Here is a 13,168-nt window from a genome sequence, read left to right as displayed (position 1 = left end):
AATAAACACGTGGAATGTTAACATTAATATGTTATATTTTTTTATGTTGACAATAGAGTTTAATAAAACGAGATCCATTAATCTTATCACGACTATATAGAAGTTATAGTGAATTATTTGAAATATGAATGACATGAGTACAATATTATTTCGTCCTGGTAAAATTCTCAGGTTTTGATACAATTAATATAAGACAATATCAATATCTAAATAATGTTATCGGTAATATTAGATTATATTTTAATAAAAAAATTTAATAAAAATTGAATTGAAAATATCTAAATTTATAAAGACTAAAAATTTAATTAAACTTATTATATTTATGTATAATAACTAATATTAAATAAAAAAGTCATACACATATTTATAAAGGATAATACAAAGTCAATAACATTAGACGGTACATTAATATATATACAATAAATATCTTTAATGTAGTATATTTAATGCTTTGTTAAATATAATTAAGTACATTAAAGCTTATTAGAACTAATAGCAATAATTTGATTATACAGTAACTAAATGTAAGAAAATGAAAAATGGTATGATTGTGAGTAGTCCTGCTTAGTAATGAACTGCCAGTTGGCTTCAAAAGGTATTGCCACGTGTAGAACTGAAAAGCGAAAGCAACAATTTTTTTTTTTTTTATATAATAACAAAATTTTCTTTAAATAACAGAAAGATACATCTTGGTTAACCATATTTACTTCCCTCTTATTTTCGTTTTAAAAAAAATGCAAAATGGTGTCATCAAACGCGTGAACGTTACCAGGTTTGAAGACTGAGAGTGCAAGCAAGAAGACAGATAGAAGAAGGTAGTGCTATTGCTAAACATAGGTTGCAATGTTCTTATACAGAATGGTCGCAACGGAAAACCGTTTTCTTTGTGTTTTTAGAAATTCATATAACGACCGAAGGGCTGTTTCTTTTTATTTTAACTTTAATTTTGATTCGTTATTTTATTTTTGGGTTTAGCAATTTCGGAAAGAGGTTTTTGTCATCTTGCATGGAATTTCAATCCCCAACTTCTCGCCCTACCCGGAGTGATGTCGTTTTGAATCACCATCCACCATTTCCGATCATTCACCGGTTTCTGTTGCCGCCGCCGCTGCTGCCAACACCCTCCACGGTGCTGCTTCCGGTCCCTTTCAACCCCTCACTTTTCTTCACGATGGATAATCAAAGGTCCATCTCTCTGCTTCAGGTAAACCTTTTTGGTTTTGGGTTTTTTATTTTTTATTTTTGGGGTGTTTGGGTTTTATTTAAAGTTTATGACTCTTTCTTTTGGGGTTTATTTAATTATACGCAGTTCATGGTTGATGAAGGACTTGTTCCGTCTGTAGAAGAGGAGGATAAACGAAAAAGTGTTATTCGGAAGCTTAAACAGGTTTTCTTGTGCAGCATTCCCCTGCTTGTTCTTAATCCGTGGTTTTTGCTGCGACCTTTTCATTCTTTGTTTTCTTTTTGAATGCATGGGTTGCATTTTGGACGCGTTCTCTGTTTTCCATGAAGGTTGCTTCTTTATTTTATTTTTTACCTGAAGATTTATTTGCATTTTCTTGAATTTTTCTTTTTCTCATGTATGACTGGAAATTGTTTATTGTGTACGACAACATTGTCCTTACTAGTTACTTCAACTAGGTTTTCTTTTATCCTAGAAAGAATTGCGTGTTTGGCAATGCATTCTGAACTTAGTTTTTCACCTTTCACGTTTGTGTGGTTGGCAATGCATTCTGAACTTCGTTTTTCACGTTTGAAGCGAGGAACTAGCAGTTTCAGCAAATGTTATAATGTCACCTTAAAAATTTTTACTAGTAAGAAAATTTAAAGAAACTCTTCGTTGTTGTTTTAATAGTAATAAATTGTTTTAGGTAATGAACTGTTTTCTGTGTAATTTATATTAAAAACCTATAAATAAGTATTACTTTAAAGGATGTTACTTTGTTCATAATAGTGGTAAGATTTTAAAACTGTGCGAATTATTGAACTCATTTACTAATGACAACACTTCAACGAACAAGTTCGCATTTTCCCAACAGGTATAGCTTTTTAATTTCTTGAGCATCCAGGGATGTTAGCAAATTCCTGTATTTATAATCTGTTTCTTTAAATTTAGTTTTTTGAATTTGCATCATGATATTTGGTTAGGAACTTACAGTACTATCTTGATGGTATTCCTATTAATCACAGATCATGCATTTATATTTTATCATCTAATTACCTTATTTATCATGCTATTCACTTTGCAGGTAGTATCATCGTGGATCAAGAAGGTTGCTTGCCTGCATCAACTACCAGAGCACCAAATTGCTGTCACATCTGCCACAGTATTAACTTATGGATCTTATGGCCTTGGAGTAAGTTCTTCCATTTGTTAACCTGTACCGTTTGATTTTCTTGATCAATAATAAGATGAGAGATAAAAAATAGTCGTATTAGGATTTCACCTAATTTGCTTGGATGTGATTGTTAAACTTTTTCACATATCTAACGTTTGCTTTCTCCTTTTTTTACTTTCAATAATGTTTAGGTTCACAGTTCAGGTTCTGACATTGATGCTTTGTGTGTTGCTCCTTTCTTTGCGTCAATTGCGGTAAGTTAATTGTGTTTCTCTTGTTTATCATTCCTTAGGCTCAGTAACATTTGCCTTAATTTTTACTGATATGAATATGATCTATACAGGAAGACTTTTTTATTGTGTTGCACGACATGCTTAAAAGAAGACCTGAAGTATCATATATTCACTGTGTCAAGAATGCAAAAGTCCCTTTAATGCGATTTAAATTTGAAGGGGTTTCCATTGATCTTCCATATGCTCGGCTTAACGTACTATATGTTCCTGAGGTCAGTGTAAGGAAACGTGATGTAGTTCTCAAAATGTGAAAATACATTGAAAAATGTAAGGAGTTTTGCATGTGTGGAGACCTTTTCAAATCATTATGCTCAACATTCCTTCAAATTAATGTCACTGCTTCTTTGCGTTATGCATTAAACCATTTTTATGGTAAATAACCAATGCCGTTTGTTTTGCAGAATGTTGACATATTAAATCCATTTTTCTTGAGGAATATTGATGATACAAGCTGGAAAAGTTTGTCTGGAGTACGAGCAAATAAATACATTTTCCATCTAGTTCCTAATATAGAGGTAAGGTGCACACCAATAATTTCTTTTTAGTAAAAGAGAATAGCTAGATTCATAAGCAATTGGACAATTATCTTGATGATCCAAAGGATGTTAAATATATTGATTTTTGTTGACGTTCTCCGAGTTGAGGATAGGCACTAACTTCCCTTTATATTTGGTTCCATGCAAGTGGGGTAGTTTTGCTTTATTGTTCTTATGCATTATTGTCTCTTTAATGCAACTCATGTATTTCAGAAATTTCAATGCATTCTACGATGTCTTAAACTGTGGGCAAAACGGCGAGGAGTTTATGGAACCGTAAGTGCATTTGTAGTTTCAAGTAACGGTTGCTTTCATAACTCTGCTTGAACTTTAATTTTATGCTTAACATGAAGTAATAATTTCCTTTGCAGTTGCTTGGTTATTTGGGAGGAGTTCATATGACAGTTCTTGCAGCATATGTTTTTCTAAGACATCCTGATGGCACCTTGAACGCTCTAATTATGAACTTTTTTGAAACATTTGCGTTTTGGCCCTGGCCTACTCCAGTGATGTTGCAGGAAGGAATGTTAGCAGCTATAGACGGGATAGAGACACGGTCCTTAATGCCTATATTTCTGCCATCTAGCCGTTATGAGCATTGTCATACAAATATTACTAGAAGCACCTTCTTTCGGATCAGGAATGAGTTTCTTCGGGGACATGAAATGACAAAGGTATGTTGCGTTGCTTAACCACCTAGGTCTCCTTTTGATATACATTACCTTTGTAATTATACACATTTTCCAGAGTGACTTACCTGTGTTTATACACATTTTCTAGGGTTACTTAATCATAATGTTCTGTGTGGTAGAATCCACACGGTTTATATGGCTGCTAGCTCTTAAGAATTCTTCTATACAAAACATGACAAGGGAATGTTGTGTAGTTTAAACTAGGTGTCCTTTTGGTATAAATTTTACCGGAATAATATTTTCACTTGTTGTATGGCTGGCAGTATATATAGTCGTTCACATTATCTCATATGTGGATTATATTAGAAACAATAAAATACTTACTGAAACATTTAAATAATAATAAATTTAGTTAAAATCGACATAACACTCTATAATATCAACCTGTAGTTTACACTACCTTCACTTGTTGTATGACCTCTAAGGGTGAAGAAATACACTTATGACGACTTATATCCTGTGTAGTATAAAGTATATTAGTAAAAGAAATTCAAAGCTAAAAACATCAATTCATAGTATTTTACCCCAAACAAACTATGTAACGTTGATCTTCTATTGTACTTAGATATGCAAGAGTAAGGGCTCGCCCTTTTTAAGCTGAAAATGATAAATAATAACTTAAAACACTTTGTACTACATCAGTACTAACTCTATTCGTGGGCATAATGCGGCGAGTGTATGTTGTGTGTTGCTTAACCTAGATCTCTTTTCGGTGTGCATTTTTCTTACCTGTGTTCTTATTTATATTTTATCCCGAGCGACTTAATCATAATGCACTGTGTATCAAACTACTTTCTTCTTCTTGGATAACCATAATTGAGGTTGATGCTCCTATTTAAATAAGTCTCTCATTTTCTGTATATGGCTGGGTTGAAGGATATTTTGAAGCCAGATTTCCTCTGGGATAATGTATTCGAGCCTTTTCCATACACAGAAAGATACTCCCGATTTCTCAAAATTTGTCTCTCTTCTCCTAACCATTATGCACTGGTAGAATGGGTTGGTTGGGTAAAGTCACGCTTTCGAGGTCTTCTTGTGCATGTAAGTAGCTCAAATGGTAAATTTGGTTTCTGATATAATTACATTCACTTTTACTTTAGAAGTGACTATGATCCATTCCATTCATTATAATCACACTGGAGATGCTTCAATAAGTATATTAAGGTCACTTTTATGGGCTTGGCATAAATACTTATGTTGTAAAAATATCCTCTTCTGCTGTTAATTTTAATGTTACTTTTGGGAATCTCACTCATGATAATGAATCAATCAGGAATGAATTTTGTGTTCATTTCCTCATATAGTTTTGTTTGCTGCAGCTGGAGATTACTCAAGGATTTTGTGACCCTAACCCTACAGAATATGTTGATAGTGAGAGAACAGAGCCAAATGTAGTTTTCTACTGGGGTTTGAGATCTAACAACAATAATTTCCTGGACATTGATTCGGTAAAGGAGGAGTTCATGAGGATTATAAAGAATGGCTATGAAGGTTCTCCTGGGAGGATGGAGATGTCCATCCTGTTAGCTTCTCAACTGCCTAATTGATGATAAGAAAAGGAATCCTTGTTTGCAATGTGTCACCAGTTCCAGTGAGGATTATAGTGGCTAGATCTATTTTATTTTGATTTATCTGCTATCTTGTTGTACTATAGACCTGTATATTCTTGTTCCCCTTTCTCCACCTCTTTTTCCCTTCTAACTTCTGTAGGAGCATAGGTTTACTTAGGATCAGCAAAAGGATGAGTAGTCTTTTAGTCTTGCAGTAGATAACAGAAATTTTTGAAAAGTAAAAAGAGTTACAAGGGATTGGACATGTAAAGCAATAAACCTCATTTTACCTTTCAAATATAGAGTTAGAAAAATCAATGAGATTAGTTGGAACTTGGAAATTTATCACTTGCTTGTTCAGTCATAGTATTTCAAGGTACTAAGAATTTTGAGACAGATCAGTAATATAGCTCTGAAAGAATTTAACATGCCATATTTATGTGTTTTTTGAAGTCATTAATTCTTAATATAAAGTTTGATAATTGAGCTATTTAATTGGCATGTCAGTAATATGAAATTCTCTACACCTTATTTTCATTAGTTAGGCTACTGAGTTACTTAGTTTTCTTGATTTATTTTCTCTCAGTACGTTATATTTCTTTTAAACTACTTTAATAGTTTCAGCTACTGTTTGAATATAATGTTTCGATTTTTTATGTTTAAGTTGTTTTTACATTGCAATATAACTCTAACTAAAAATGGTAGAACAGATATTTAAGGATAAGATAAAAAGTATTTTTTGACATGTAACTATCTCTATTCATTAATTAGAATTCATTAGTTAAATATTTACCCACTATAATTATTTATGAGAATTAATTGCGGTAGAGATTTTACCAGTTCCTTTGTTGTTTTAATTCTTCACAATTTTTTGACAAAATATCATATATGAAATTGATCATTTTATTTTCTATATTGTGATATCTTAAAAGTGAAAAATATTTTTTACTTAAATAAAATAAACATGTTTCAATTATAATCCCTATCATCCAGAAATTAACCATTGTATTTTCTGTAATATAAAAATGAAAAAAAGGGCTTTATATTAAAAAAAAATCAATTTATCAACTCCTTTTGCCTATAATATGAAAGCTCAAAAGAAAATAAACAGGTCACATAATTTAACCCAATGTAGAAATTCTTTGTGTAGTCGGTCAACAATGTGGTTGAATGTTAACTAACCTGTTTTGTTACGAATGTGTTAACTCATCATTGAATATATAACAAATTTCTTTGTTATTTTATTTAACTTATTTCACTAAGTAAATTTTTATAAACTCTAAATTTCATTACTTTAACCATGTATGCCTGATGTCGGCGACATCTTGAATCATCAAAGAATGATATTTCCCATTAAAATTTCTCAAAAATCAATTTACACATTTGCACATTGTCTTCTGCCGAGATGTGTATTTGACATATTATATATAAAACATAAGAGATGAACAGGAAATTCAGCAATCATGGATCCGTGGCGCAATGGTAGCGCGTCTGACTTCCAGATCAGAAGGTTGCGTGTTCGATTCACGTCGTGTTCAATTCCCACTCTGAATTTTTTAAGGTTAATTTTAGCTTTTGTGTGTATTTACAAAAAATGATTGTCGAAAAAGTAGAAAATAATTATCGTAAGATGTTTATTTATTGATCGTCTTCGCAGTGAACCAAATGAGTTTGAAGTTACTGCAATGACAATGCAACTTTATTTTAAATACTTTCTTTATTTTGATAAAATAACTTGATTTTAAACCATTTCATAAAAAACCCGCCACTTATTATTCTTTTTTTTTGCGTTGCAATACAAATCCATGATTATTAAAAAGTAGAAATTAATTATTATATCTTGTGTCCGTGTCGTCATAATAAATCACCAAAATGTAAAAGGATACGGAGAAGATAGTATGAAAATGAAAACTATAGAGATCAATGGTATTGGAAATTATCGAGTTGTGTGTTTCTTATTATGCTAGTGTGATAAAATTGGACGGTCCAATTTTTTTTATGAATTAATGTGCAATTCTTTTATTATGAACGACTAACATATTATCATATAATTTTAAAGTGAATTTGGAATTTCACTTCCAGCCCCCACTCTCAGTTTGTCAAGTAACCGTAATGAAATATTTTAATTGTCGATATATAAATGATTTATATAACATACAAAATAATTAAAAGATGTGGATCCGTGGCGCAATGGTAGCGCGTCTGACTCCAGATCAGAAGGTTGCGTGTTCGATTCACGTCAGGTTCAATTCCCATTTTGTTTTGTAAGCCTTTTTAAATGATATCATTCCAAAATGCTTTTCATTTAATTGCAAATATATTCTTATTAATTTTTTATTTATGATGTCAAGTTTTAACGAATAAAATGAAATAGTATTAATTACCTTTCTTAGTTAACAAAACTTTTGGTTTGTTTTGGTTATTATTCAAGTTGAATAGTGCACCCTCCATGTAGTAGAGTTTAATATTGTATTAAAGTTGCTTTCTTTTATTGAAACAATTGTTTGATGCAAACATGAGAATAGCTCAAATGTGATAGAAAGAACTAACAAGAATTGAAAGTCTCTAGGAGAGAAGCAGACGACAATGTCGGTTGTTCTTGTTAATTAGCACATGTCTTTAGTGCCTACTTCATGATTCTGCTTCGATCTTAGAAAAACAGAGAAACCTGTGTATTACACGTAAACATGGGGCTGCTTTGTTTCAAAGAATGAAATCTGCTACCAAAACAGTGGTCGTGTTTCTTTCTTTAGCTCCAAAAGAAGGGTTCAATAAAGAAAGAAAGCATCCTCTAGAAAGTTCTCAAATTTGGCTTCTTGTGGTAAAGCAGGGGACACCAAAGAAGGCGTGGCATTCACCAGAAAAACCAAGTGAATAAGACACCCGTGAACCATGGCCTAAGTCACTTTAAACAACAGATATATCAGTATTCAACATAAAAAAAACTGCAACATGTCAATAGCATAAGGGGTCCAACAATCTTATTTTTTGTGTTGTTTAACTTACAAAATCTCTTTTAGATGTAGAAAGAAACCAATCTAAGGCATTGTCTTCTTCTATTGTGGTTTCTTTATATATAAACTATGCTTGTATATAACCCTGTTGTTTCACACAAAAATTCTTACATTATTTTTAACCTATCTTTCTCTTTTGTTTTACCCTATTAGACGTTCATTTCTCTCTGTTCCCATGTGAGGTATATACTATATACTATATACTATATATACTCGCAATGATCATTTTGTGACCCTAATATAGGAGCCAAGAAAAAAAAAAAAGCCTACACCATTCTCATTCTCATTCCCTATCCATCACCACAAGAGAAAAATGAAGAGGATCCCAAGTTGTGTGTCTTCTTTTGCAATCCAAATGATTCTTGTAGCTTCTATTTCTGTTCCCTTCACACTGTCCCAACCATCTTTCCATGGGGATGGTGACTTGGTAGACCAAATATGCAGAAAAACACCCTTTTACGATCTCTGCAGCTCCATCCTGCACTCAAACCCTCTCAGTCCAAAACCTGATCTCAAAGCAGTGGCCCTCTTAATGGTGAACAACATTGTGGTAAATGCAACTGATACACTGAGTTACATCGAGGGTCTTCTCAAGCAGACCCCAGACCGTGAGTTGGAGCAAGCCTTGGCCTTCTGTGCTGAGTCTTATATCCCTCTCATCAAATACATTCTTCCGCAAGCTGCTGATGCTATTAGCCAAGGCCGTTTTGGCTTTGCCAGTTACTGCATTTCTGATGCTCTCAAAGAAATCAGTAACTGCGACAAGAAATTCTCCGGCACAACTCAGGCACCCTTGGGAGACAGAAACGACATTGTGCAGAAGCTTGTGGATGTAGCCTCGGCTATTATCAAACTACTGCTAAAGGCTTGATTTGTTCACCTCTCTTCTCTGTTCCATTGCTTGTACTTGTAGGTGATTGCACTTAGTATATAGTTGTAGTACTATACCAGTAGTAGTACTGTTATTTAGATGGTTGATTCTGCATAATGTATGGTTCGTTCACCGATTCATTGTTTGTGTACTTTGAAGCAACTCTATATAAACCATATGAATGAAACTCAGGTTAGACATGAACCAAAACATTTTCTTTCACTCTTCCAGAGGTTTCTTCTTGCACAGATTGAGAGCTATGTATCTGAGGAAGCTTCGTATGAGATAGGTGCTAACAAACTCAGCATCCGGTTCTGTTTATTATTTATTTAACTTTCAGCCCCTAACTTCTTGTTTGATTGCTACTCAGTCCTCTCGTTTATTGCATATTAAGACGGATATGAATGGAGGAGATTTAGTGTGTGCAAGTCAAAAGTTGCTTTCAGTTTGATTGATATGCAATGCAGATACGGAGAATAAAAACGTACGTCACTCATGAGAATAATTGATATCTTTTCTTATATAATATTGTGTATTAAAACACAAATAAAAATATTATTGCGTTTTTTATTTTACAATTATCTAACATTGGGTGCCCATTGGACCTGAGATGATAATTAAGCAAAGGACTTTCCTTGAAACACAGATTGTAGTAATTTGAAATTCTTGGGAAACCAGCTTTATTTATAAAACTGATTAATACAGCTAGCTCATCCTTATTTCTTTCAAACAAGTCCAAAGCGCTTACTAGAAGCACGTTAAACGTCTTGGATTGGAAGATAAACTTTGCGTAATTTTTGTTGTTGGGATCCCATATGAAGCAATTTCACGTGTTCATGCTAGTAAAAGTCAAACTGGAATCACACAAAGAGAGCCACACCTGACACCTTTTTATTATTAAAATTGAAAGTTAGAATGCCACACGGCTGAACCAGAATTGTTGGTTCTGAAAAGATAAGTAATTGATGAAGCCCCCTCTGTCGTGTAATATGCTTGTTGTACGTAAAATATTTGTCACAAAAAGCACATGATTACATACCAGTTGTCTTTGTGACAACAAAAGAAAGCAGAAGAACAAATAAATAGAATCATTGAAAGCTTGGTCGCGGCTTCAAAAGAATAATCTCCAAACAGAAAGTTGCTGACGTGAAAAGTAACACGTGTTTGGCCCAAGGCAATGGAAAACGCTAGCAGCACCGTTCTGGTTATTTAACTCACCCCAAACATTGATTAATATACATAACAGGGATAAGTTAACATATGTTAACAGTATATAAATAAATATATGTTCTAAAAGTCAAGACAAAGAGGCTGTAGGAGAAACAAGAGTACCGTTTGGTTTAAATACAGGAAAATTATATTCTTTTTTATGATGGAACAGCATTATCCTGAAACTCTTCTCGATTTTTCAGGCAAATCTGAACCTGCCACCTGCTGTACAAAACTGCAAGGTGTACAATTTTCCAATACCGTCAATGAGAAAATTTGATATTGGGGAAAAAATGAGTTTTTTAGGAGGCATGATGCATTTTGAGCTTACTTATGAGATTCTGAAGCAGTAACATTTGATTCGCTTGCAGAAGGATTGAGTTGGTACTGAACTGAAATTAGACCTCCCTCTGATTCTCCCGTAGACACAGGAGATCCCTGGAAACTTGCCACTGAGCTTGTTCTAGATGGCACGCCTGCAAAACCAACGTCTAATTAAAGAAAATCAAGAAAGCTAAAATGTTGTCACTCGTCAGAAAATGAAACAAACATGAGCAGTACATAATGTGGAAAAGAAACAAGTTCTGTAGAGTATGTCAGAAAATTTCTAAACAATTCAGGTTCCACAAGATTTTCTAGTATGTTAAGATTGTCTTGATGTCTGACAGAACCATTGTTTTAAAGTTTTATCACAAAATCATACATAAGTATCAATCTGAAAATTAGGAATGGCCTGGCTTAGGTGGCAATGAAAATGCTAAACCCCTCCTACATGTTGTAATGTGCATGCTTATAATATAGTCACAGCCATGACAAAAATCTACTTTCATCCCAAATGTTACCTTGAAATATTATCACAACAAAGAAGACCACAGTGAAAACCATAGCCAAAAAGCTGCTGGTACTGGAAGATGATGATGGTCCTGACGATGCTTTAGCAATTTTCATCTTCTTCAATGCTTTCATTCGCTCTATTCTCGCGCGTTTCAACATGGCAAGTTCAGATATCTCTCTGATTAGCTTAAGGTCAGCTGCATCCAATGAAGGAGCTTGTGGAGATTTTGGAGGTTTCGGAGCCTTCTTATTACAGGTCTTTTTCCGTTTTTCCGAATCTTTCGCCATCAATTGTTTGCTTGTTACCAAATCTTTCGCCATCAATGGATTGCCTGTTGCTTTCATCAAATCCCCAGAAACTTCACTAAAACGTGATTCATAGCGGAATAAATTTGGCACAACATCATCTTTGAACGAACCTCCAACGAACCCACCAGAAACCTTAGCAAATAATGTCTTTCCTTGTTTTGCACCACTTGGAGCAGAGGCTTTCTTTGAATCGTCTCCAATTAGTGGCAATCCACTTTCAAGATCAACTTCGATATTCTTATTTTTGACACTTTTATTATCCATCCAAGAACCACCAAACCAATTTAACTTCTCCTTGCTTGTTATCCTATAAATCTCGAAACTGGCTTCACAAATTCAATGTTTGAACTCATCCCATCATACAAAATTACCTCCTAAACGGATATTATGTACTAAGGGTTTAATTGTTCGTAAATCATCAAGAAGACATCTTTCAATACATCTCAAATCCGATTCGGATACCTCCTTTTCTGCTTCTCTGGCTTCTTCTTACATTACACAGATCCAAGCAATAATTGCCCAGCAAATTTTTTTCTTCTCCCTCCCAGGGTCTATTTTCCACAAGCAATACCACTCCCTCAATATCTAAAGATAAAAGAATGTAATCCCAGGAACAGACAGACCCTGCATCATAAATTAGAGACAAAAATTCAATCAGCTGAACCTAACCAAATTAACAATCTTACTACAATGATACACCTTTAAGCCACCCAAAGCCCCTATTCAAACTTTTAAACAGAACAGACAAAGAAACAATCATTGAGATAAAAAAAGAAACATAAAAAGCTTTAGGGCACAAAAAAAGGATGAGGCAATCTAAGCAAGGGAAATACACGAATGGTTTCTCAGCCAGGAAAGAAGCAAGGCCAACACAACAAATTATCCCCAGGAAGATTGTATTCATACATTAATACCCACATTACATGTTACATATATGTATATATACATATAAACTTACACAGCAACGTGCAACCACATATGATTAAAAATGGGCACCCATGAAAACGAAGAAAGTCAACAACTTTAAAGTAGTCACAGCCATGGCAACAACAATAATATAATAGAAAAGAAGTAAACAGAGAAGAAAACATAAAGTGGAAAGAATACCTTTGCCTGAAGGGGAAGGAAGGGTAGATCCAATGGCGGAAGAGTTTGTAATTACAGAGAGCGAGACATAAGGTATCGAAAAATACCATAGATAGCGAGATAAAAGGGAAAAGGAGCCAAAATTACAGAAAAATTAAGATTTGTTTAAAAACAAAGATCTCCCTCTGTTGATTTCATGGTATGTGCTGTCTTCAAAAACTGTATATTTATAGAGCGGAGATTGAGGAGGTGATGTAGCCATTATAGACAACACTTCTGGACAGTTGGCAACTCCAAATTTCACACCCTGGCCCCTCCCATGTACTGTTTTCTGTCCTTTTCTTTACACTTTTCTTCCCCACTCATGCTTTTCACTGTTATGCCATTCAAACGTTACAAAATTTATAATAACATTATTCTATTTAATCAGTTCAA

General features: G+C 33.7%; 3 protein-coding genes and 2 non-coding genes across 8 annotated transcripts; 4 read left to right on the top strand and 1 right to left on the bottom strand.

The window, feature by feature from the left end:
* The first annotated feature begins 669 nt into the window (after positions 1-669).
* PAPS3 (poly(A) polymerase 3) lies at positions 670-5,755 on the top strand. 2 transcript variants are annotated; one of them, XM_028075600.2, is made up of 11 exons: positions 670-815; positions 976-1,204; positions 1,310-1,387; positions 2,250-2,357; positions 2,531-2,593; positions 2,683-2,844; positions 3,034-3,147; positions 3,382-3,444; positions 3,540-3,842; positions 4,737-4,901; positions 5,180-5,755. In XM_028075600.2, exons 2-11 carry the CDS (start codon positions 1,007-1,009, stop codon positions 5,405-5,407), a joined length of 1,482 nt encoding a protein of 493 aa, XP_027931401.2. In that variant the 5' UTR covers positions 670-815; positions 976-1,006; the 3' UTR covers positions 5,408-5,755. The 2 variants fall into 2 exon arrangements, with proteins under 2 accessions (XP_027931401.2, XP_027931402.2); XM_028075601.2 differs by lacking the exon at positions 4,737-4,901.
* A 1,120-nt stretch (positions 5,756-6,875) lies between these two features.
* TRNAG-UCC (transfer RNA glycine (anticodon UCC)) lies at positions 6,876-6,948 on the top strand. Its single transcript has one exon. It is a non-coding gene; the product is annotated as a tRNA-Gly (tRNA).
* A 638-nt stretch (positions 6,949-7,586) lies between these two features.
* On the top strand, positions 7,587-7,658 carry TRNAW-CCA (transfer RNA tryptophan (anticodon CCA)). Its single transcript has one exon. It is a non-coding gene; the product is annotated as a tRNA-Trp (tRNA).
* Positions 7,659-8,364: 706 nt separating this feature from the next.
* On the top strand, positions 8,365-9,505 carry LOC114189111 (cell wall / vacuolar inhibitor of fructosidase 1-like). Its single transcript, XM_028077818.2, has one exon. The coding sequence runs from the start codon at positions 8,738-8,740 to the stop codon at positions 9,293-9,295; it is 558 nt and encodes a 185-aa protein (XP_027933619.1). The 5' UTR covers positions 8,365-8,737; the 3' UTR covers positions 9,296-9,505.
* A 645-nt stretch (positions 9,506-10,150) lies between these two features.
* On the bottom strand, positions 10,151-13,017 carry LOC114189110 (uncharacterized). Of its 3 annotated transcripts, none has more exons than XR_003605560.2 (5): positions 12,755-13,015; positions 11,347-12,271; positions 10,836-10,980; positions 10,628-10,739; positions 10,151-10,496 (listed from the first exon to the last, which is right to left on the bottom strand). XR_003605560.2 is itself a non-coding variant. In XM_085675312.1 (5 exons), exons 2-5 carry the CDS (start codon positions 11,909-11,911, stop codon positions 10,679-10,681), a joined length of 738 nt encoding a protein of 245 aa, XP_085531438.1. In that variant the 5' UTR covers positions 11,912-12,271; positions 12,755-13,017; the 3' UTR covers positions 10,151-10,678. The 3 variants fall into 3 exon arrangements, 2 of the variants coding, with proteins under 2 accessions (XP_085531438.1, XP_027933617.2); XM_085675312.1 differs by having other exon boundaries at positions 10,151-10,739; positions 11,347-11,630; positions 11,664-12,271; positions 12,755-13,017; XM_028077816.2 differs by having other exon boundaries at positions 10,151-10,739; positions 12,755-13,011.
* Positions 13,018-13,168: the final 151 nt, after the last annotated feature.

The sequence above is a fragment of the Vigna unguiculata genome, chromosome 6, assembly GCF_037176805.1.
Source record: "Vigna unguiculata cultivar grain cowpea cultivar isolate G323 ecotype 2 chromosome 6, ASM3717680v1, whole genome shotgun sequence".
NCBI classification, from domain to species: Eukaryota; Viridiplantae; Streptophyta; class Magnoliopsida; order Fabales; family Fabaceae; genus Vigna; species Vigna unguiculata.
The sequence above is the reverse complement of the archived record's forward strand: the minus strand, read 5'-3'. Positions and strand labels throughout refer to the sequence as shown.

Bases quoted from the DNA above. Each gene is read 5' to 3' on its own strand.
- LOC114189110 (XM_028077816.2), bottom strand. From the start codon at position 11,911: ATGGATAATAAAAGTGTCAAAAATAAGAATATCGAAGTTGATCTTGAA. The intron at 10,981-11,346 runs GTAACATTTGGG...TTGGTTTTGCAG, and splicing joins TGTTGTGATAATATTTCAAG to GCGTGCCATCTAGAACAAGC. The intron at 10,740-10,835 runs GTAAGCTCAAAA...TACACCTTGCAG, and splicing joins ACTGCTTCAGAATCTCATAA to TTTTGTACAGCAGGTGGCAG.
- PAPS3 (XM_028075600.2), top strand. From the start codon at position 1,007: ATGGAATTTCAATCCCCAACTTCTCGCCCTACCCGGAGTGATGTCGTT. The intron at 2,358-2,530 runs GTAAGTTCTTCC...AATAATGTTTAG, and splicing joins ATGGATCTTATGGCCTTGGA to GTTCACAGTTCAGGTTCTGA. The intron at 3,445-3,539 runs GTAAGTGCATTT...TTTCCTTTGCAG, and splicing joins GGCGAGGAGTTTATGGAACC to TTGCTTGGTTATTTGGGAGG.
- LOC114189111 (XM_028077818.2), top strand. From the start codon at position 8,738: ATGAAGAGGATCCCAAGTTGTGTGTCTTCTTTTGCAATCCAAATGATT.